Source organism: Bombus impatiens, unplaced genomic scaffold, assembly GCF_000188095.3.
Source record: "Bombus impatiens unplaced genomic scaffold, BIMP_2.2 scf_0382, whole genome shotgun sequence".
NCBI lineage: Eukaryota > Metazoa > Arthropoda > Insecta > Hymenoptera > Apidae > Bombus > Bombus impatiens.
This window is the reverse complement of record NT_176801.1, coordinates 538,578-560,117: the sequence shown is the minus strand read 5'-3', so window position 1 is coordinate 560,117 and position 21,540 is coordinate 538,578. Positions and strand designations below refer to the sequence as shown.

General features: G+C 35.9%; 2 protein-coding genes and 1 long non-coding RNA gene across 3 annotated transcripts; 2 read left to right on the top strand and 1 right to left on the bottom strand.

Moving 5' to 3' along the window:
* Nucleotides 1–260: 260 nt before the first annotated feature.
* Nucleotides 261–16,472, bottom strand: LOC100742787. The gene is made up of 11 exons (XM_012386320.3): nucleotides 16,275–16,472; nucleotides 14,746–14,865; nucleotides 14,532–14,658; nucleotides 5,586–5,712; nucleotides 5,056–5,157; nucleotides 4,703–4,825; nucleotides 4,308–4,447; nucleotides 4,071–4,229; nucleotides 3,374–3,619; nucleotides 2,636–2,911; nucleotides 261–1,460 (listed from the first exon to the last, which is right to left on the bottom strand). The coding sequence occupies exons 1-11, from the start codon at nucleotides 16,470–16,472 to the stop codon at nucleotides 1,141–1,143; spliced, it is 1,938 nt and encodes a 645-aa protein (XP_012241743.1). The 3' UTR covers nucleotides 261–1,140.
* Nucleotides 1,212–16,055, top strand: LOC117151727. Its single transcript, XR_004461828.1, has 3 exons — nucleotides 1,212–1,221; nucleotides 15,013–15,019; nucleotides 15,935–16,055. It is a non-coding gene; the product is annotated as an uncharacterized LOC117151727 (long non-coding RNA).
* LOC105680851 lies at nucleotides 10,032–14,002 on the top strand. Its single transcript, XM_024368029.2, has 5 exons — nucleotides 10,032–10,549; nucleotides 10,974–11,153; nucleotides 11,737–11,881; nucleotides 11,966–12,067; nucleotides 12,654–14,002. Exons 1-5 carry the CDS (start codon nucleotides 10,437–10,439, stop codon nucleotides 12,891–12,893), a joined length of 780 nt encoding a protein of 259 aa, XP_024223797.1. The 5' UTR covers nucleotides 10,032–10,436; the 3' UTR covers nucleotides 12,894–14,002.
* Nucleotides 16,473–21,540: the final 5,068 nt, after the last annotated feature.

Here is a 21,540-nt window from a genome sequence, read left to right as displayed (position 1 = left end):
GAATTTTCGAAATATCATTGATTATCGTAATCCAGCAGTCACGGGTAATCGTTAAATCGGTGAAAATGCTACGGAATATGAATAAATCCTCGATGTTTTAAATTATTAGTATCTTTTCTTTTATTCGAAGAATATTTAATAAAGTAAATTATGTTTTAGTAGGAAAGAAAGTGGATGCAGACAGGTTCTCTTGTCATACGAGATAATGAACGAATGTTTTTTTCAACAGATATAAAGTAACTTGTACATTGGCCGAGAGGGATCAAGTTATCGTAATCCACGTTGGAATATTTACAAAGGGGGACATTTCTGAGAGGAACAGTAATATTTTCCAGAGAAATATTTAATTTTGTTATATTCTTCACTGCATTCGTGACTTGTTTTACACAGTGTTATTATAAATTAGGGTTCTATTCATAATTAAAATTATAATAACAAAGTTGAATGCGGAATTTTGAGAAAATAGTAGAAGATGATTTTGTAATCAGAACGTTTTGACATATATAAATATAATATCACGAATGATAATGAATGTTGATTATGATTTTTAAGTTAGTGAATGGGAAAGCAGCGCCTTAGAGAAAGGAAGATTGGAGTGTCGATTACGTTGATTGTTAGACCGGGGAATCCCTGATTCGGTGCAAGGGTTTTTCCAGTTTGTTGCATGTTACTCGAGTTGCGAAATAGTATCGTGATACGTATGAGATATAAAAACATACGAAATATTTAAAGTAAAATACCTGTTATGATACTTAGACAATGAAATGAACCTCTATTTAAGTTCCATTCCTGTAACTGTATTCATAAAGATGTGAATTTGCATGAACTTTCGCAGTCTGCAAATAATAATAAGCCAATAGTCGATTACATTCTTCAAAAACATGCTTCGTTCCAGAAATAAAGTTGCTGCAAATTTTTGACCGAGAGTATACAATCGTAAGACGTTCAGACATTTCAGTTTCGTTCGGACATCGTCCAATTTCCAAGGACGAAGAAAAGAAGAACAACCGAAACAGGAAGAGGAAAGGGAATAGAGAAAACGAAGAAGAAAGAGAAAAGATGAAGAAGAAAGGGACAAACTGGAGAAAGGAAGGTAAGTATATTTGGCGAATGAATGAAGATTCGGGTGTCGGAAGTTGGCTAGGCGTCGGAAATTCCGCGAACGTTCCTAGTCATCGAGTGACATCGAGGAGTATCGAGAACGTAGCCCTCGAGCTCGTTGTCAACCTCGTCGTTGTATTCGACGTCGTACGCGTCGTAGTCGTCGGCATCTTCCTCGTCGTCACTCTCTTTGATGATCCCGAGCCTCTTCGCGACGTTCTTCACGTTGTTGATGACCTCCTCTTGCACCAGATTAAAGCTCATCGCCAGCAAAGCAATTCCAAATAACAAGTACAACGAGCAAACCGCGATCCCTTTGTGCGCATCCAGCTTGTACGCTGGAACGAAGTCACCGAATCCTGCGAATCAAATGTGCACTTCCAGTATCATATTCGCTTTTTTCCTTTTATTTTATTTTATCGGGATGATAGTCGTAGTCGGGAAGAACAGATGGGGCACGTTATTATTTTCCTAGTTTTTTGTTTTACTTCCTACGTTGCTTCCTACGTAGTTTTAGCGTATCGCGTCGTGCAAGCGAGTGCACGCGCAATTCTGCTGCTATATAAGATCGTATAATATTAATTTAAAAATAATAATAATTCTGTAATATCGAAAATAATCGTATAATAATTCTTAAATAATTCTATAATATTAATTTCTATTAAATTTTATATATAACATCAATATTCACAAATTTCCAGTGGATGATGCATGTACAATGACGAAAAGGTAAACGACCTTTCGGTGTGCAAAGGGTGAATGAACCTCTCATGCGTCAGAATCGAATGACAAGTGTTTAGAGAAGTGTGGAAGTTATCGAGTGGCTATTTGGGACGAGAGGTTCGATTAGGCAGAACTTTTGGCAGGAAAAGGTGAGAGAGAAATAATTAATGCATGCGTGATGCGATTTGGGAATGTCGCAGAATCAAGAGACAACTTTCATTCGATTCCAACAATGGAAAAGACGAATTTAAAATTAGAATAGAATATAAAATGTTTTCTAATTGAAGTTTCGTCAAATGTTTCAGAATTTTTAAATTAGCAAATGCTGTGAAATATTATTAGAACAATAATTTAATACGTATAATAAGCATAATAATTTAAAAACCAAATGCTGCTAATGTGCTAATTAATTTAAAAAAAAAGAACAGAATTTTATTGAGTTTCAAAGATGCAAGAAGTAACAAAGCAGAAGAAATTCTCCAATTTCATAAAACGCTTCAAACTTCATAACGTTATTTAAAATCTTTAAGTCGGAGCCGTAGACACAAGCAAGATGTAATTCAAACACCACACAGTGCAAAAATTCTAATTAGATAATTAAAAATGAGAAAGAAGTTGTTCTGAGAGTAATGAAGCGGAAATTGGCAGAACGAAGGAGATGAAAATGTTCATCAAGTTTCATAAACTTCTGTGGAGCCTTTAAATTAATACCGCGCACAAAGTAAGGCTTGATAAAAATATTAAATTATTAACTAATTAAATACTAAAAGCATACCAAATAAAAACGGAAAAGAAGAAAAGCCGTACTAACCTATGGTAGTGAGAGTAATAAAGCAAAAATATGCAGAATCGAGGAATGGCCAATGTTCCCAAGCGCTAAATAAGAAAGCGCCACCAAAAATGTAACTAACTACCAGGAAGACGCATAACCATATTGGTACCGGCTTTATTGGCTGCCTTTCCTGATCGTCGTTTACGTGGTACTCATAATCTGAGTCAAAATCGTCTATGTATACTTGTCTGTGCGCAGAAAATCCAGCTGAGGACATTATATCCGATGGCAATGTGTCTCTTCTATAAGAGCGAGCTTCGTCGAAAAACAAGAAGGAAAAACAAAATTTATTATAGCAAACAGCTATAAATAAACACAAATTCGAGATGAAATAAAGATATAGATAAGAAACAAGAGGTTGTAAATATTTACATAGAAATTGTTATGATTTTATCAAAAAGATAAATAAATAGAAAGATGATAAAATATATTATGGAAATAAGCGAATAATGTAAGAAATGTGAGATATAAATATGTAAATATAAATGTGACATGGATTAGAATATAAATTTAGAAAAATAGAATTTGTAACGTAGAAAGATGAATTTAAGAACGAAAAGAAATATTAAGATAGATTACAGAAGTAACTGAATAGTAGAAGAAGATTTAAAAAAATGTATAAGTATAAATTAGAGAATTTGAAAGTTCTTCAACTTGGAAACGCGAAGTAGAAAAATAAATCTAACGAGTAGAATTGGAAAAAGAGAAATTATTTACCAGTGGGATAATTAGTTTTATAACGTCTACTTCTTGAAAACTGGGATCTTCTGGAGTTCTCTAGTTCCAAGTAAGTGGGCGACGGCCGTAAAGGCTGTGCCAGGTTCGTCCTGTAGTTGCTAGTCGCACCTTCCATGGATAAGCATCTTCTGGGCAACGACCTCGTCACTAATGGCGCTTGTTTCTCCACATTTTCCAGGGTTTCTGCCGCTTCTGGTTCCACCCGAGATTTGCTTGTATTGCCTACTGCAAATGAAAGAATCATATTTATTAGACAGGGAATTAACCATCACTCCCTCCTCCTATTTTCAATTCTCTTTTTAATTTTAAATTTTTCATAAATTTTCTTTCCTCCTTTATTATTATATATACGAATGTAGAATTGTCCTGACAAAGTTCTACTGGAGAAAAATAAAATATTCCGAATTATAAATTATATATTTATTTATATTATTATTAAGTTGAATTTTGAATTTGACTGATCGATATAATTTTCCTTTAAATTTTCTTATATCGTCGATTATCAGTCACATTAAAGAAGAAGAAATTTGCTATGAATCACGTACATTCAATGTTGACAAGATTAATAAATTATATCGTAAATATTACATATATTTACATTATAAAACTATCTTAAAGTATATTAATTACGTTATAATTTATATTTAATTTTTGACCGATTATTTTTACAACTCACAGTCAGTTTTGTTTTCAGCGGAAGAGTGCCAGCGTCGTAATTCATCCTCCAAATCATCCAATGCATATTGGTTGCACAAAACCGGAGAACGATCAGTGTCATTCGGCGAACGCATTAGCAACTTCCTGTCTAACGATTGCGTCGTCATCTTGGGGCTAGCTAAACGCAATCGTCATTTAGAGATGTTTCTTTCTTTCATTTTCTCACAGATAATTTCACGGAATGTGGTTCAGATACCTCTGCTTGATTTTACCATCGGTAAATCCGAATATCTGGACACTGTCGCGGATTTAAATCCAAAATTTGGATTTGCCGAAGATGGATAAAAAGAGCTCGGTCTCTTGAGTTCCGAATCTTCGTATCGACGTACATTGTACCTCGATCGAAGCAAAGAAAACAAAAGAAGAAATTATTGTAGATATTTTTTTTAATTAAATAATTTTCTCTTTGTTTATATTTAAGGAATCTTCTCTAAAGAAAATTTCTTTTTATCTAAATTCTCTATCGAACGCTTTATCAAATAATAAATGACACGGCTTTTCACTATCGCCGTATTAAAAACGTTTCAAGAATCTACGTGATTAGGATATTATTTTTAAATACAATGAGAAAATTAAAAGTGCATAACATACTTATTATCTACGTCAAAGTACGATGATCTGGTCAAGGTTTCGGACAAACCCAGAGCTGAGTCTGCAGATCTCTGGCTCACCCTAATGGATCTTCCAAAGCCACCCCTGCTTCCACCGTATCGCCTTTCCAAAAGTATGTTTTTATTGCACGTATTTGTTACAGAATATTATGGTTTTATGAGGAAAATGCGGATGTTTATGCATTTATATGGAATTTAAATATGCCGATATATGCAAAATGTAAGTACAAAATGTATAGAAAAAAACGTTGAAAGCAAACCACTGGTTATATACATTTAGGTTTTTATTTCCGTAATTGTGCTCAAAAAAATATTCACGAGTTAAATAAATACCCTGGTTGTTTCATGGAATATGATCTGACGAAATGGCTTCTTGGTCGCCTTTTTCTTGGTGGTTTCGTGCATATGTAACAGCAAACTCTCCAGTATAAAAATCTAATGACATAATAAAGGTAAAAGAAACAACAATTAAAATAATAAAATATCCATATAGACAAGACTCTTTTTTACAGTGATCGTATATTTTAATAAAATCCGAGGAATATAGAATAACTTGAGAAATATTTACGTAATTAGTTGCTTTTCTCTCTTTCCTCGACATTTTCATTCGCGTCTTCATTTTACATTCGTAGTTAACGTGCTTTGAAATCTCTCGTGACGCTAATTCGTAGAAGAATTCGATAATATATATATTTCTATGTAATCCAATGCGAAATAATAGTAACGAAAGGAAACGAACAAAATTGTCTCGAAGAGATACGAGCGTATATTTAAATATACATTAGAAATTGGTTGTTTTAGCATCGAAAGCATTAGAAAGTATAAATGAAGCGCATTTTTCTGCGTTCTACGCAATCGATTACCTGAAACTCGAAGCCATAATATCGCCAATGTTGGAGAGGCAAAGCAACATGAGGGGAATCCCAACGATAGCATAGAATATGGTGACCACTTTCCCGTTCTTAGTCTTCGGTGCGATGTGACCGTACCCTAGAGTCGAGGAACGCTCGATTAGCCTTGCGTAATTTCCCCGCTCACGTAATGCGCAATTAATCCTGTTAGGTCGAAAATTACGGCCGTAATTTTCACTTGATCTGCGCCTACCTTTCTTACAGCACATAATTTACGTGACAATAATATAATAGTTTATGCAATATTATTTTCACTTTCTTTTGATATACAGAATATTTATCGCGATATTTCGATCTATACTAAGATATTAATTATTATCCGAATTACGGTTATTCATCTGTTATTCGAAGCCTAGAAAATTTGGAATTTTACAATGGGACATTTGATAACGATATTTTTTAGAAATATCGATAACTTGCGGATATTTTAGTTAAGTTTTGGGATGTCTCCAATTTACAATGACAATCATAAGCTTAAAAAGTTCCTAAATAAATCTTTAAAAATTGTAATTGGTTCTCGTAATTCCGCACGACTTCTAAGATATTCCCAGCGATTCCAATAACACAAAAATCTCCACGATTCACCTTTAATTTACTTCTACACGCTTCAAATCGAAGGTTGCTAGTAATTAATGTCATTATTCAAACTTTTCAAGGAACGAGTCTCGTGTTCTCAACCTTGTTCAAATATTTCCAGGGTCAACACACATAATACTCGGAAGGATCATCAAGGTTGTCTCAGCCTCCACCAATTTCGTAACTAGAAATGTTTCTTCGTCTCCTATAGTCTGGGTCAAGGTCACTGCTTCGTTATACACATTTTTTACAATCACCGTAGCAAATACGCGACATCCGAGGATTATTTAATTTTGATGGTAAATTTAACTTTAAAAATCATCGAATTTCAGTTTTAGAGATATAAATTTAATTTTAATCGATTCGGTATGTTTCAGAAAATTTGAGTCAACTTTCGCGAGCGTTACTCATAATTCCCATAATACTCGTGGAAGGCAAAAAGGTGTTAACCACCTTTCTACAAATTATTTGGAAGCGAAGCATATGAACGTCTTTTTGCTTGCTTTTGGCGAGTATTACGTGCTTCAGAAGTACGGGACCAATTTTTAAAAATATCCTATATATTGTAATTTATAAGGTTTTTAACGCCAAATGTTACCGAGAAAGATTTCTATTTTTCATTCCTTCTTCTCCTGTTCTTGTTCTTTTTTTTTTCTTGTACTTTTTAATTGCTCTAATTAACGATCGAGAAAGAATGAGAACAGGAAGATGGAGAAGATTGAGCGCATCCGCCGGAAAGGGACGAGGATCGATCGATCGAACACAAAAGAGGAGCGGATGTTCCAGCTGGATTTCGGAACGCAACTCGGTCACGCGTTATGAGCCTTTGTTCGTTGGTCGATCTTTCGCGATGCATTATAACCAGATCCCTCGAGGAGAGATCGAAATTTCACGACATTGCGAACGTCACTCTTTGCCATTGTTATTTCGTATGCCCTGCGATCTTTCTAGTCTTTTCAATTCTCAAGCTATTTAGCAGTCACAAATATTTACTTCTAATTTGCCGTATCAATGAATTTACTATGTTATTATTTATCAATTTGTTATTTATTAAGAGTAAGTTTAAGCGTATATGATATTCTAGGGTATATCGAGGTTACACGAGAGCGTGAATGAGAAATGTATGTAAATCGAGCTCCTTTTGCAGCCGGCAGCAAAAGATGAATATATTATATTGTATATGGGGTGTTCGCTTTATTACCAGCCAGCGTTTTTCTCGTAAACGATCAGTACGAGGAAAAAACGAAAGAGGAAAAAGATGAATGGTTTAAAGCGAACTACATATTCGCGATAATATTTCTTTCGCGCAAAAATGCATGTCTATTTCGTACATAATGCGCGTGATATTTTTTTACGCTCTGCCGATATTGGAAAGAATTATTGTTTACATTTATATCACGGACCGATGATATATCATCGAACGATAATTACTTTGATTTTTCTTCGCTGCACGCCGCACTGTGGCGGTGTTACAAAGAATTTTCCCATCGAACCTAACAAATTTAGGCGTCCCCTTTCGTCGTGGAACGATGAAACGGTTAATCGACGAGATCGTTGGTCGGCGACACGGCGCAAAAATCAAGGAAAACGAATTACGAGACGCTGCCGGCTTCCTGTCCCGGAGGAAAAGTGAATTTCCTCGGTGGTTGGGACGGCGTTCTTCGTGAAAATGACCTTGATCATTGGATTTTCGTTCGACCTTTTTTCCCCCAAAAAAACAAGGTTACACCAGACCGCGGAAAACGTCGCTTCCGAGAGCTCGACCATTTTCTTTCATCTAGAAAGATTTCCTCTAACGTTTAACGTTGCCCGATTTTATAACGACGCGGTGTTAAATGAAATACGATCGTTCAAAAAGTTTTGTTTAAATGCAGAAACTTTGAAAATGATCGATAACGAAGAAAAGCGACGACGAAGATTCGTGAAGAATAATTGGCACGTTCTTTTTACGGGTTTCTTAAATATTTGCAAGTGTATATTTTATTGCTTGCCTTGTGACGCATTGCAATGGGGTTTATAAACTTTCACGTATTTCTAGTTACAAATTCTTACACGCTACCTTATTAAGTTACTTAACTCTACTTATCAGAGTTATGTAATTTTAAACGTTACACGTAGAAATAATTCCATAATAAGTAGGTATGGTACGTAGATCTAACAGAAAGCAAAAATATTACGTCAACTTTCCTACGCGCTACGTTATTAACATTTATGATACATAGTTAGTCCTCGGCAAACTATATTATAATAAATCATATTTTAAAAAATGAATTTCAATGTTAAATTTTGCAGGGAAATCTTAATCTTGACACTAGTCCACTTTAATTTCAACGATTATTTAATTTTCGGTCTAATTTTATGGATTACTTAATTTTCACTCTAGCTCTATTTTAATAAAGAAACACGAAATAACATTTATTTACGTGTACACATCGATGCGATATTGCGAGGATAAAAATACCAAAATTCGTACATTACTTATCGTTCCTGAATTGATCGATAACGATTAATATACTGTAATAGCTCTATGCTTATCAGAATCGTTTTAAATCAAGGACACTTTTATCTATTTTGGGGGAAAAATAGAAGAATCGAAGATAAAGCGAAAGTCAAAAAAGAAGATCGAAGAAAGTTGGATAATGAAACGTATTTGTAAAGCTGTAATTTTATTGATTCGTCAAAAATTTCAGAAGGAAATGAAATTTGAAAAAACTGAATATTCAATAATGGTAAATATTTACGGTATACGTAACATATTCGCATATATGTAAAACGAGCGAGCGGTTCGCAAGAAACGACTCATCATTTTCGTATAAGAATAAAAAAATTGCTGTAGTCATTAGGTTCAGGAGTCGGAGACAATGCAGACGTCCTTCGAAGAACGACTGACGAAGTAGCGCGAAGGAGTGTTACGCCATTTCGCTGGATCTTGTCCAAAGAAAGAGGTCAGAAAACCACCTGTAATGAAACCGACTTCCCCTTCTCGAATCGGTGGATTTTCCCAGATCGAAGGACAGGTACGAGAAACACTGGTTTCAGTGCAATGCAATGCACCCACGTGCTCACCTCGCGTTACCTAACACGTTACGTTCGCGAATTTGGTGGGCCGCATTTGTATGTTTTGGTTTAAGTAGCATTTTGAAGAATAGCGATTAAGATCGGTGTTACTTTTTATCGCTTAATCGTCGTAAGTCAAAATAGTTTAATCATTATTACGAATATACAATATACGCATCTTCCAGTTTTCGTTCTGCCTTAAAATTCTTTCTCTCATTCACCGAACTATCAATATTTTCAATCTCCAAGTTCATCAATTTTATTTTCTCTCAAAATTTGCATGGAATCATTTTAATTACAGTTTTTTTAAATACGTTTCATCGTTCAATCTTTCAATACGTTTATCTTTCAATTCTATTCGAACTTGGGACGAATATTCTCACTCTTTGATTTTCTCAATTTTCATTTCCCCTTCGATATCGTACTTGCAAATTTTCAAACGATATTATTCTGTTTCATACTTTCACGAAGGTAATTGGTTTGTGCATTTGGATGTTTATGCGTCTATTGGAAAATCGAAGGTACAAAAATCTACAGAGTACATGTAATATACAAAAACATGTAAAATATTCAAACTACAATACTAACTACAATATTCAGTAAGAAAACAATTGTCTATCGTGGTTCTTTCTTTGCAATTATATTTATACTATCTACTTGTAATATTTGTAGACTTTTTCCACTTCTTGTTCCTTCTGTGTCTTTAAATTTCCCATAAATGTATAAACGTGCACACCGTCGTCGTATCCATTTCTCTTACGTTCTTCTTCTCTTACCTTTCAGCTTGCTCGTTATTCATTTTCCCATCAAATTTCTAACATTCGGCTCACGCTCGACGCTAAGCAAATATTCCAGTATCAATTTCCTCGCGTCGATTTACAGATTGAAACCTCTAAGCCCTCTAAACGATTCTAATCCGCGTAACGAGAACACCTGCGATTAAAACGGGCCGCACAAGGGGTGATTCACCCTCTGACGAAAACTGTTGATCCGAGATCGCTATCGAAGGGACCTCGAAACGAGCCACACGGTGCCACGGTTCACCTTCCAACGGTGCATATATAAAGACGGGATTCACTTTCACTCTCGTTTTAGTCGACCGTCGGCGATATTCACCGGTGAGGCTGTCCAAAGCAACAACCAGACGAAATCACGCCTTCTCGTGGAACGATGGCGACCTTCTTTCTCTTTTGTTGCGTCGCTATTGCCATGGTGGTCGCTGAAGAAGATGGCTGGGCATGGAAGCGCAGAGACGAACAGGAGAGCGACGTCGATAGAACAAGGTGTGTTGAATTTTTGGGTTTTCTTTCTTTTCGATGGAACGCGAGATATCGACGAATCGTGGTTTACGACGTGGATTCTAATGTATTTGCAGCAGTTTGATATTTTTTAGAGATGAGATGTAAACATTTCATATTTGGTTCGATATTGGTCGAGATGTCGCGACGTGGAACTTTAACGTGGCAAATCCGTTCTCATCGGAACTTATAACGTAAGAGCGTTGTGAAAAAGGCTCCAGCAGCAAAATACGCCACGTCCATCCCTTGATCATTCCGCTACCTTCCCTTTTTCGATTTCAATTTCTCTAGCCAACAATTAAGATAATGGCTTTAAATATCTTTAAAAACTTTTCTCCCTTTTGCTCTGCACAAAAGAAGAAGAAGAAGAAAATCGGAAGAAAATTGTTCATCGGAGCTATTTGTTCAGTTATAGGTACCAGGTGAACGAGAACCTCGAGGATCCCGGCCACGAAAGACCTTTGGTAGGATTTAGACCACAGAGCACCGGACCTTACGGTTCTAACAGTAGACCCATTGTGTCACCGTCGTATCCTGGCAACAAAGAAGTTCTCGTCGGTCCTGGTGGACCAACAGGCATTATAAAAAGGTATTTCGTATCTTCTCGCTGTTTTCCAACCCAGTAAGTCTGTTTTCGTCGTTCGCGTCCTCCACGTTGATTGGCTTTGCACGATCGAATGATCTGCACCACCGTTGGATTTTATGAAAAGCGGCCAAACATTCGGAGTTACACGATCCGGGGGTTGGATCGGATTTAGGTTGGATTTGGGGTTCGTTCGAGTTCGATTGTTCAACTCTGTTACGAATATCGGCGGCTGGAGAATATTTGAGCACATTTCGATATCGGGCTTTGTCGGCGATCGATCGAATCTGAATTTTTAGTATGCCAATGACAAACTGAAAAGTAACGTATAATAGAGATTTAAGCACTTTCAGCAAGCGAGCAAAAATAAAAGAAGAACGTATATACGCAGAGTTTTCCACCTAACTTTATCACTGTTGCATACATATATGTATATTATTCCTTTTAAACTAGAAATATTTTCTGGAAATACTAAATTCTATCGGTTTCCTGATTAAATGCAGGATCGAAACTGCAAAAAGCTTAAACCATTATATCACTTAAAGAAGCAACCGTTGAATAATATTTACTTTTACTTTAACCCGTGCAGACCTTCCTACACCGCAAATATCGACGATGGCGAGTTGGAAAACGGTTTCGTGCCATCGTGGGTGAAGGACGATCCTCGATATAGAGAATACGACACTTGCAAATGCAGATACAGCTTCAATTGCCCCTCTAGCGGATTGAAATTTGTAAGAAATATGGAAAAATGATCGATATCTTTGAAACTTTATAACTATATGCTTATTAATATTTCTAATCATTTTTTTAATCAGGGAAGCTGCTCCAAGGATAAGAAATATTGCTGTTTTAATAGCAGAAAGTATCCAGCGTTGGTTTCCGGACGATACGGACAAGGACAACATCCTTCGTATCCGGTACCGTTTTATCGATATTGACATTTACCGATACTACTATTAATTTTACTATAACTTCCGATATCTTTCTGATAATGTTACTCAGTTTTTGATATCGTAGATCGCGCAAAATCGAATTCTAGAAGAATCAATGTCGAGTGTTTGAATTTTTCAACTTGCCAATTGAACGAGATCCCTCGATCTCCTACCGAAATCTAAGCTTTTGAACGTGTTTCCAAATGAAGTCTAACAAAATACAACGATGGCAAAATTAAAAATTCGAAAAATCTAGATTTCCGAAGAAAGAGAAAAGAAACGAAATACGTCTGTACTCGAAAGAATAATCTGTAACTAGACTGCGGATACTTATGCAAATTCATATTTTTATGAACATAATTACAAAAAATAGAAGTACGGTAAAAAATTGTTTCGATTACCGAATATTATAGCAAGTATTACAGTTTGAGTATTATATATGTCTTTGTATAGTATATGCAATCTATAGACTTCTGTACCTGCGATTTTCCAATAAAAGCATAAAAATCTGCAGCCTATTTATAGCTTCGATCGTATCGGTTAACTTTAATAACGTTTACACAAATTCCAGGGTGGTCCTAACAAGTACGGACCAGCGACTTTCGTGCAATCGCCGAACAATTATGGTAATCGAAGACCCCAGGGGAGTTTCACTGGCGCTAACAGATATCCTGGAAATTACCATTTTCCAGGGGAAAATCCGGAGCCCTATCCACGACCTCAAAATTACGATTACAACGACTTTGATATTTACAGTCGGTCCTTGAAGAAAAATCAGACGCAAAACGCTAACGCGGATGAAAAAGTTTAAGCTCCATTTACACGAGGCTTTCGACGGCAACCTTTTCTCGCCTGATCGATCTTCCGACGGTTCTTCGCGTATTTCCTCTTGTAAATTCTTAATAAGATCGATCTGCCTGAACGAAGAGTCGGATCAAAGAGTTGGACAGCGTATGAGAGGAAATTATTAAAAAAATGTCGCGGTGTAGGATGTTTCTGAAAATGTTAAAACTGCCAAGATATTCGTTAAATTTTTATAGAAAAAATACTTGAATCAGAGAGATACCTAGCGTTACTCGATATTTATATATGCGTAGTTTCAAATATTATTCGTAATTCGTATAGATACTCTTTGGATATTTGTTTTCGAATATTTTTTAGATAGTTTGTTTATAGGTTGAAATGGAAGACGCGCGAGCGTTTACGATGTAGTTGAATATCAAAGGGAAAAAATACTTTAACAAATTGTTCTGAAGGAAATGAAATATTTTCAGAAGTACGTACGGTATTCACAAGGTAGATACTTAGTTGTTAACCCTCTATGTGACTCGGAAATACTCGTGTATCTATACAATTGCCTTTAATTCTTATTTATCTATCATCTGACACGATTTATCTGACATTGTATTTCACGCATTACTCGTCTGTATTGTATTTATTTTTATCTTATTAATTCTTTATCGAAATTTACTAACACGATTCGTTTAGTGCTCACGTATGTATTTGTAACTTTTAGATTTTATTTTATTCGTCTACCTTACTTTAGTATTTTATTGGTATAACGTTTTTTCGTAAAATGATATGGCAATTATCAGTACCAATTTTCAAACCAAAATTTTAATTTCAGTTTTCAATAATTGATCAAAGCAATGACGTTTCTCGTGTCGCGAGTGGGCAATGCATTCTGGTTATAGAAAGTTAATATAAATAATATAATCAGTTAAATTAAAAAAGAACAACAGCGGAACGTAATTTTAGACGAGCATGAAAATTCATGAAACATTTCTCCTTATTTTTAGCCACAGAACCCGCTGTCGTGGCTCCAATCTAAAAATCATCGAACTTCCTGTTTTTAAAAGAGCCACGACGACTTCAAACACTTTTAACAAGATACCAAAGATTTTTCATTGAACTTATTCGATATTCGTTGTAATATAAACCTCGTATAATAAATATGATAATTGATGTCACGTAAGATTATCGTTAAGAACATTTCTTCTATTTCTATGAATTTTCTCTGCTTCTTTTACCTATCGAGACTTCTTATGCCACTGCTATTCAACCGCTAATGTTCAAAGTATAATGTTCGTTATAATACTCGTTTTAGTAGAAAATAGACTTCCTATTAAACCTACCTAGATTTCGTTTCTCCTAATTATATTTGTAAAAATACGAATTCGATAATATTCTACCGCTCTCCTAATATCCTTCGCTCTTGTCGATAACGTTCTTCGTTGTTAAGTAAATAACTATTAGAGAAAATCAGGATAATTCGTGAAAATTATCAAAGGTATGAGAATTAATTATCTCTTGAGAATAAGAAAAACTAAATGATTACAATCGATGCTAACCATTAAAAAAAATTAAGACGATTCGTGAAAACTATTAAAGAAGATTATGATAGATAATCGTCCGTTGAAGATAAGCGAGACGAAATGATTAGTCTTACCAATGGTAGTAATGACGACGATGGAGTAAAAGAGAGCGCCAGCAAAGGTCCATTGGATGTCATCCTCGCCCTCGCTGCCATCCCAACCCTCCTTCTCCATCATGCACACGAGGTTGTTCTCGAAGCTCTACGAAGAAAAGTAGCGGGAAAGTGATGGCGGAGGAAACTCGAGTTCGATCTCTGGTCACCGAATGCGGATGAGACGGCCCGATACCTTTAATTCACGTAACGCTTTGTCCGTCCAATTTTCACGAATCAGAACCTCTACCTCCTTCGTGATCTTCCATAGCTGCTCTGCTACGTTCCCTCTGATGTCTTTAATGCTCTTCTTGATCTGGATAAAAGAAAGAGGGAGAGAGAGAGAGACAAACAGAGAGAGAGAGAGAGAGAGAGAGAGAAGGAGAAAAAAGAAGAAAACTAAAGAAAGGGGAAAGGGGATGAACGATAAAGGGAATTGGAATGAGAATTGTAAGAGGGGAAGATAAAGTGTCGTTATTTAGGCTGAGACAAATTGCGCGTTTATTTTTATTTCTGTATTTCGCTGTTGTTAAATGATAATGAAAATGGAAGTGTTTTCGTTTTATTCGATGTCTTTGTCGCGGAGATATCGCGTCATTAGGTTTTATCGAAATAAATGGATTTAATAGTAGAAGAAAAAAACGACGGAGCAGCGAAGTTTAAAGGAAACAGGAGAAGAAAATGAAGTGAGAAACGTAGAAGAGCGGAGGAATGTAAGAAGGTACAACTGAACGAATGATAATAGAGTACTAGAGAAGAGATTAAAATAGGAGAAAGGAGATGGCGAAAGGTGAAAAAGTAGCTTTTGGCGTGAAATATATCTCGAGTTCGAAGAAGAAAAATTGCCGAAACAGAATTTTTATCGGAGAACCTTCGGTCAGCCAGGACTTTTCATGCAGAGAGAATAGGGGTACTTTAAAGACGGAAAGAATAAAAAAAAAGACGTGCAATCGTAATCAGAGTTCGAAGAAAACGATCAAAATTACGCGATTGACCGATTGATCGAAAGAAAGCCAAGAAAGGAAAAGAAATTAGAAAAAAACGCGAAACATTAAAATACGCGAATAACGTGGAACACGGATATGAAAAAATTAGCGAGAAAGAAATGGAAAAACGTCACTGGGCATAATATAGCCAGGCTAACTTCACCATGAACCAGATACTACTTTTTCCCTGAAACCTCTACAAAAGAACATCATAAAAATGTAACATTGCAAATCTTCGCCGAGAAGAAAGAATAAAAATAGCGTTTAAATCCCGACTTTTATTTTACCGACGAACGTAACAATATAACATATGATAATTAGTCGACGAATATTTATGCTCCGGTGAAAAATTTCAGAATGCAAAAATTCACATAATACGCGAAAATAATATATTTAAAGTGCTCTCGTTATAGTTTACTCTAGAAGGTAAAACGACCCTCTGGATTTAATTTCTTCGGTTGCATTCGTAAAAATACGCTCGGTCTGGCGATAAGATACGCGATAATGTACAAGCAAGTTTGAAAAAATAGACGTTGAACGCAGTTTCTAAAACGAGATATTTAATCCCACTCGTAATAAAATGCCGTATTTTAACGGATCTTAACGGAAAAATTTAAGAGAAAAGATGATAACGATTCGACGATCTACTTTCTTTAGCTATCCGAGGTTTATTCGTTGTACCGTCGGTTTCGTAAACCAGGATTAAAGAGACAAGGGAATTAAAATTCGATATATCTACCTCTTTCTCGTGGGTGGCCTCGAGGGCCTCGAACGCGTACGCGCCGATCAGACAGTAGAGCACGACCAACGAAACCAACGACACGTGGGAAAAAACGCATCTGAAGAACTTCCACAGGAAACGTAGAAACCTGATGCACTTGGAGGGCTTCTCGGCCTCGACCATCAGCTCGAACGCTTCCGGTCGCGAACGCGGCATCGTGCTTTCCGCTTCGGAGCACGTTCTCTTCCTTCACGCGCTTTCACCGCGTTTCTTCATCTTTCTTCGAATTTCTCTCTTTTCTCCTATACGTCTCTTGATATTCCTCTCACACCATTGAATTTCCACGATATCCAGTCGCTTTATCAACCAACGTTCTTACATCCTTTTTTCAGAAACAAAAGGTACAGCGTTTTTCGAAAATGTTTCGCGATATTCGCAGTTCGCTCGTGGATGTTCGATGATCTAGAGCTGGATCGAGCGTTTGAAACGCTTTTTAAATCGAACATTCAAGTATTTACGGACAGCGTACTAAATTATTCGTCACTGTTTTAGGTAAATTTGAAATAGAATTTTGAAAATCGATATAATCGCTGCAAATTTGACATAGTACCATTTTGGATGAATTTTACGTAGGTTTTGCGATCGTTCGAGATTTTAGATACGAAAATTAATCGAATCGATTTCGATTCGCTATTGATCGATTTCTTTGAAAAAATGTTCTTTTATTTAATATTCTTCGGACAGCATTTGTCAGACAGCAAATCGATTCCACAAAGTTTGAGAATCTTATTACGTACATTAGTTTCTAAACGCGAATTTGATCGCGTGGTAATTTTCAATGCGTAAACGCACACGCTGCGACGACGATACGGAATAAAATCGTAACAAATTCCTCCGTATGCCAGCGACCTTCTAATTAAATTACATGCTGTAGAAGACGGGCAAGTTTGCCGGATACGTTTCAGGGCTAGTGTATGTACAATACACGGCGATTATTTTAACAACTAAAGTAAACGCATAGCTGTTAGGAATTGCTGACCACCGAGAGACACGAGTATGTACATTTTGGATAGCGAACCATGTCGCGAATCGTAGAATTAATATCTTTGGAATAAGATGTAACGTTGCGTTCGAAGAAAGCTGAAACGGGCGTCTCGAGTATTTAAAAATTAGAAAATTATCGAGCGACGTACGATGTACGTACGTTATAAAAATCTAAAATAACGGAACAATTTAGAGTTATCGAATCGATCGAGAATTACGATAAATGGAAATTAATGGATTATCAGATATAAGAAACGAATCGATGAATATATCTAGGAGCGTATTAATTAATGGTCTATTTTGTATGGTGTAAGAAGAGAGATGGCAAAGAAAGCGTATTACCGATATCGATCTAAAAGAAGGACGATGGTAGAGCATAAAAATTGATTTCCTCCTTCGCAACGTGCGTTTGATTTATCTTCCTGTGGTTCGAGTTCCGTTAGATCGGTAGGAAAGCAATCTAGAGGCCTATGCGATCTTTCTTATATCGTATCTTACCGTTATCAAAAATACCGCGTCAAACGAACTAAATGTCTTAAATTATATTAGATTAAATGTAATATGAATCGAAAAGATAAAAATTAACTTAAACCAAAGATAACAGTATTATTCGAGTTATTATTTACAGATAGAAAATTATGGCTCGATCTATCGGTACGATACGTCTATATGAAGATAAGATTTTGAGAAAAAGGCTGGAAATTATATTTTATAGTGAAAGCATCGGTTTTAAAAAATCCCATTACATTGTCCGTTGATAGAGGTAAAAAATTACATTTCATATTGAAAGCATAAATTTTCGAAAATTCAATTGCATCGTCTGTATAGATGTATAGAGATAGAAAATCACATTTTACATCGAACGCCATTAACTTCGAAGAACACCACAGCGTTATTTGTTATGGAAATATAGAATTATAGTTTGCATAGGAAGCGTTGATTTTAAACTTCTTTTAAATCGCATCATAAATCGTTCGTGCGTCTACGAAGACACGGAACCACGAAGGAATACAAAAATTATGGTTTATCGTGATTTTAATACTTCGTTTCTATCGTAATTCCGATATTTCAACGGTTCTATTCCCCTGAACCTACGTACACGTATGAAACATTTTCATTCGTTCAACTATATGCACGTTCTTATAATTTTCCATTCTTTATATTTAAACAATTTATGCTTAAAACGCTCGCTACATTTAAATTTCGTATCTTAGTATTTTACACTTGAAACACCTATAATATTTTACCAAGATAATAATAATTCGTCTAAGCGAACTTCATAGAGAAATTATTATTCGCGCGAAACGTCGTTCGACAAACGATAATTTTACTTCGTTTTTATCGAGATACACCTGTTAAACATCGCGGTATATCGAGTTCTTTATCGCGGCGTTGGAGAAGCGAAACTAACTGCGGAACTAACGTAAAACACAGGCGTGTTTCGTTCGAGATGGTTGTTCCAAATTTATCCTACCTATGCCATCGGCGAAATTTCGTTTCGAGACGGAGCGTCGTGAAAGGTCCACCCACTAAGTCACAAGTCCAAAATATTCTACAAAATTCCTTCTTTGTAAAGAAAAATTAGACGGTAAATTAGTAGGATGATCGAACCAACGATTAAACGATTAAATTGAAGTTAAAATAACAAATTCTGCTTCTTCGTAATCTTGCTCGTATGGATCGATTGTAAAGAATTTCTATCTCGATTAATTCATACCATATATGTACTCTTGAACTTGAAGTAACTGGAATTATTAGAACCGTACATTTACGAAATCTTTTTATTTTTAATTTTTTGGTTTGATATTAAATTCAAATAAAATATCGATACATGTATTTCTGTAGCGTTGTATCAAAATAATCTGTACAATATATACATATCACGTACATGGTTCTATCGAGTCAGGCAACTAATTTTCCTTCGGAGGGCTACTTGATATTTGTCTACAGCTATCTATCTTATCGACGCCTGGTTTGCTCGTTAAAATCTTTATCCGATGTAGGAAATTTTATACCCTTCTCTTTCCATTAACCAAGAACGAAATAGAGATGACGTTGAACGGAACTTTGCGCCTCAGATCGTGAAATACCGACCTGCTGGAAAATCACGCTGTTTCGTACGCCCTCTTCCATTTCCTACGGCTTACTATCGATCGTTACCATAGAATGGGTCGGCAACGTCGATAAATACTCTCTTCGTAACCTACTACAGATTTTTCGTTTGAAATCGTGCACTGTACGCATCTTTAGTGACTCGAATTGCGCGCAATTCAAAATTAAGCTTCTTCCAAATCGTCACCAACTATCGAAGTATCGATATCGGCGATCTGATTATTTTTCGGCGGTCAATTATCTTTCTGTCTTTGAAAGAAATCTCGTTAGGAAGATCCATTGGAAAAGAAGACGCGAAAGATGAAAAAAATACGTGTATCTGGTAATGGTTTATTATTATCCCAACCGACTCTTCTGTGTATTTACATAAAAAACGAGAGATCGATCGTCAAGACCGAGCCGTGGATCGCATTCTATTCGCCACCAACGCGAGTTTAGGCACTTTGACGCTCGACTTCGCCTTTCTAAAAACACCAGGTCAACCAAAAACGAACTAGACCACCAGAAACGATCCATATCACCAGACAAACCGGAAATAGTTACCAGATGTTCAAAGATACCGCGAAACCGAGCGTAAATAGTCGTTTAAACAGGAATATTATCGTCAGTCTGATCGTTACGATCGCGTTGAATGGTGAAAAAGAAATGAATTTCGATCAGTTAACGCCGATTATACCACTGTGTCTTAGTAACTGCGTGTGTATAAGTATACGTATTCATTGGAGAGGATTTCAATGAATAGATCCGCTACACGAGAACATTATAATAATAAAGATAATAATAATGATGATAGTAGTAGTAGTAGTAGTAATAGCAGTAGTAATAGTAGTAGTAGTAGTAGTAGTAGTAGTAGTAGTAGTAGTAGTAGTAGTAGTAATGATAATGATGATAATAGAAGTAATAATAATAATAATAATAATAATAATAATAATAATAATAATAATAATAATAATAATAATAATAATAGGAATAATAATAATCTATGTGTTAGTTCATGGTGCAACGTCAATCGCGCTCTCACCAAACAGCGTAAAAAAAGAAAAGAAAGGAAACAATCGTGTCGCGTAGAAAGCGATCGAGGTTCACCATGCAAAAAGGAAAGGAAAACTTGCCCATGGGGGCCGCTTCGAGTTACGAAGAAAATACACGTAGGAAAAAAGCATTCGGTCGTTCCAGGGATGTACTTTCGTTCCTTCGTGAAACTCCGAAAACGATGATTTTTTACCTTACAAGTATCCTTTTTCTTTCTTCGACGACTCCGACGCGATATCGCGTGCAATAATTGAACTTCTATTTACGATTACCACGATTTCCTGATCATGGCGTTAATTTAATTCTAACAAATTTTTAGAATTTAAAATTTTTTTTAAATTTGCAAATTTTACGTACTCTTGCATTTTTTTGATTATTATATTTTTGAAATCTCGAGTATTAAGAAGATTTCTGAATCTCCAAGTTACTGAATTTCGCACTATTGCAATGTTTAAAGTTTAGAATTTTCAAGTATTCGACGTTTAAACTTTTGAATTTTGTGATTTTCGAATATTTGAAAATTTTGCCTGCAGCCGATTCGCGTATTCTGTCGCGAAACTGTCACATGTTTTTAACGTTTTAACGATTTAACGTTTCAACGTTTTAACGTTTCAACGTTTTAAAGTCTCCGACGCTGAACTTTTTAAGTTTGAAATTTTCCGCTCTAAAATTTCCGTACTTTCGATATCTTCGATATCTTGAATTAAAAATTGGCGAAATTCTATTTTAACGAGGTTTCGATTTCTTTTCTTCTCTTTCAACGTGAAATGTTATTGCCCAAGACGAGTGACCCTTGATCGTGACATGAAAATGGCGGGCCATCGCGCGATGTTTCGAAAACCGTGCGATACAATTTATTTCGTGTCGTCTTCGCTTTACGTGACAGAATTCAAGATCGATCTGGTCTTTCACAATTCAACGTGATCGTACATCCCTGGGACAAGGGGCTCTCGTTGTGTCTCGGTTGAAACGCGCAAGAAACGCTATTCAACCAGAGTTACGATCGTTAGTTTACAGTAAACTCGAATTACAGCATCGATCGTGAACTCGAGACCATCCTCTGGTATCGTGGCATCGAAACCCCAAACCTTTCTCC

Coding starts and splice junctions, on each gene's coding strand:
- LOC105680851 (XM_024368029.2), top strand. CDS start 10,437: ATGGCGACCTTCTTTCTCTTTTGTTGCGTCGCTATTGCCATGGTGGTC. Junction 10,550..10,973: donor AGCGACGTCGATAGAACAAG/GTGTGTTGAATT, acceptor CTATTTGTTCAG/TTATAGGTACCAGGTGAACG. Junction 11,882..11,965: donor CCTCTAGCGGATTGAAATTT/GTAAGAAATATG, acceptor TTTTTTAATCAG/GGAAGCTGCTCCAAGGATAA.
- LOC100742787 (XM_012386320.3), bottom strand. CDS start 16,472: ATGCCGCGTTCGCGACCGGAAGCGTTCGAGCTGATGGTCGAGGCCGAG. Junction 14,659..14,745: donor AAGCGTTACGTGAATTAAAG/GTATCGGGCCGT, acceptor TTTTCTTCGTAG/AGCTTCGAGAACAACCTCGT. Junction 4,230..4,307: donor GATGGTAAAATCAAGCAGAG/GTATCTGAACCA, acceptor GATTGCGTTTAG/CTAGCCCCAAGATGACGACG.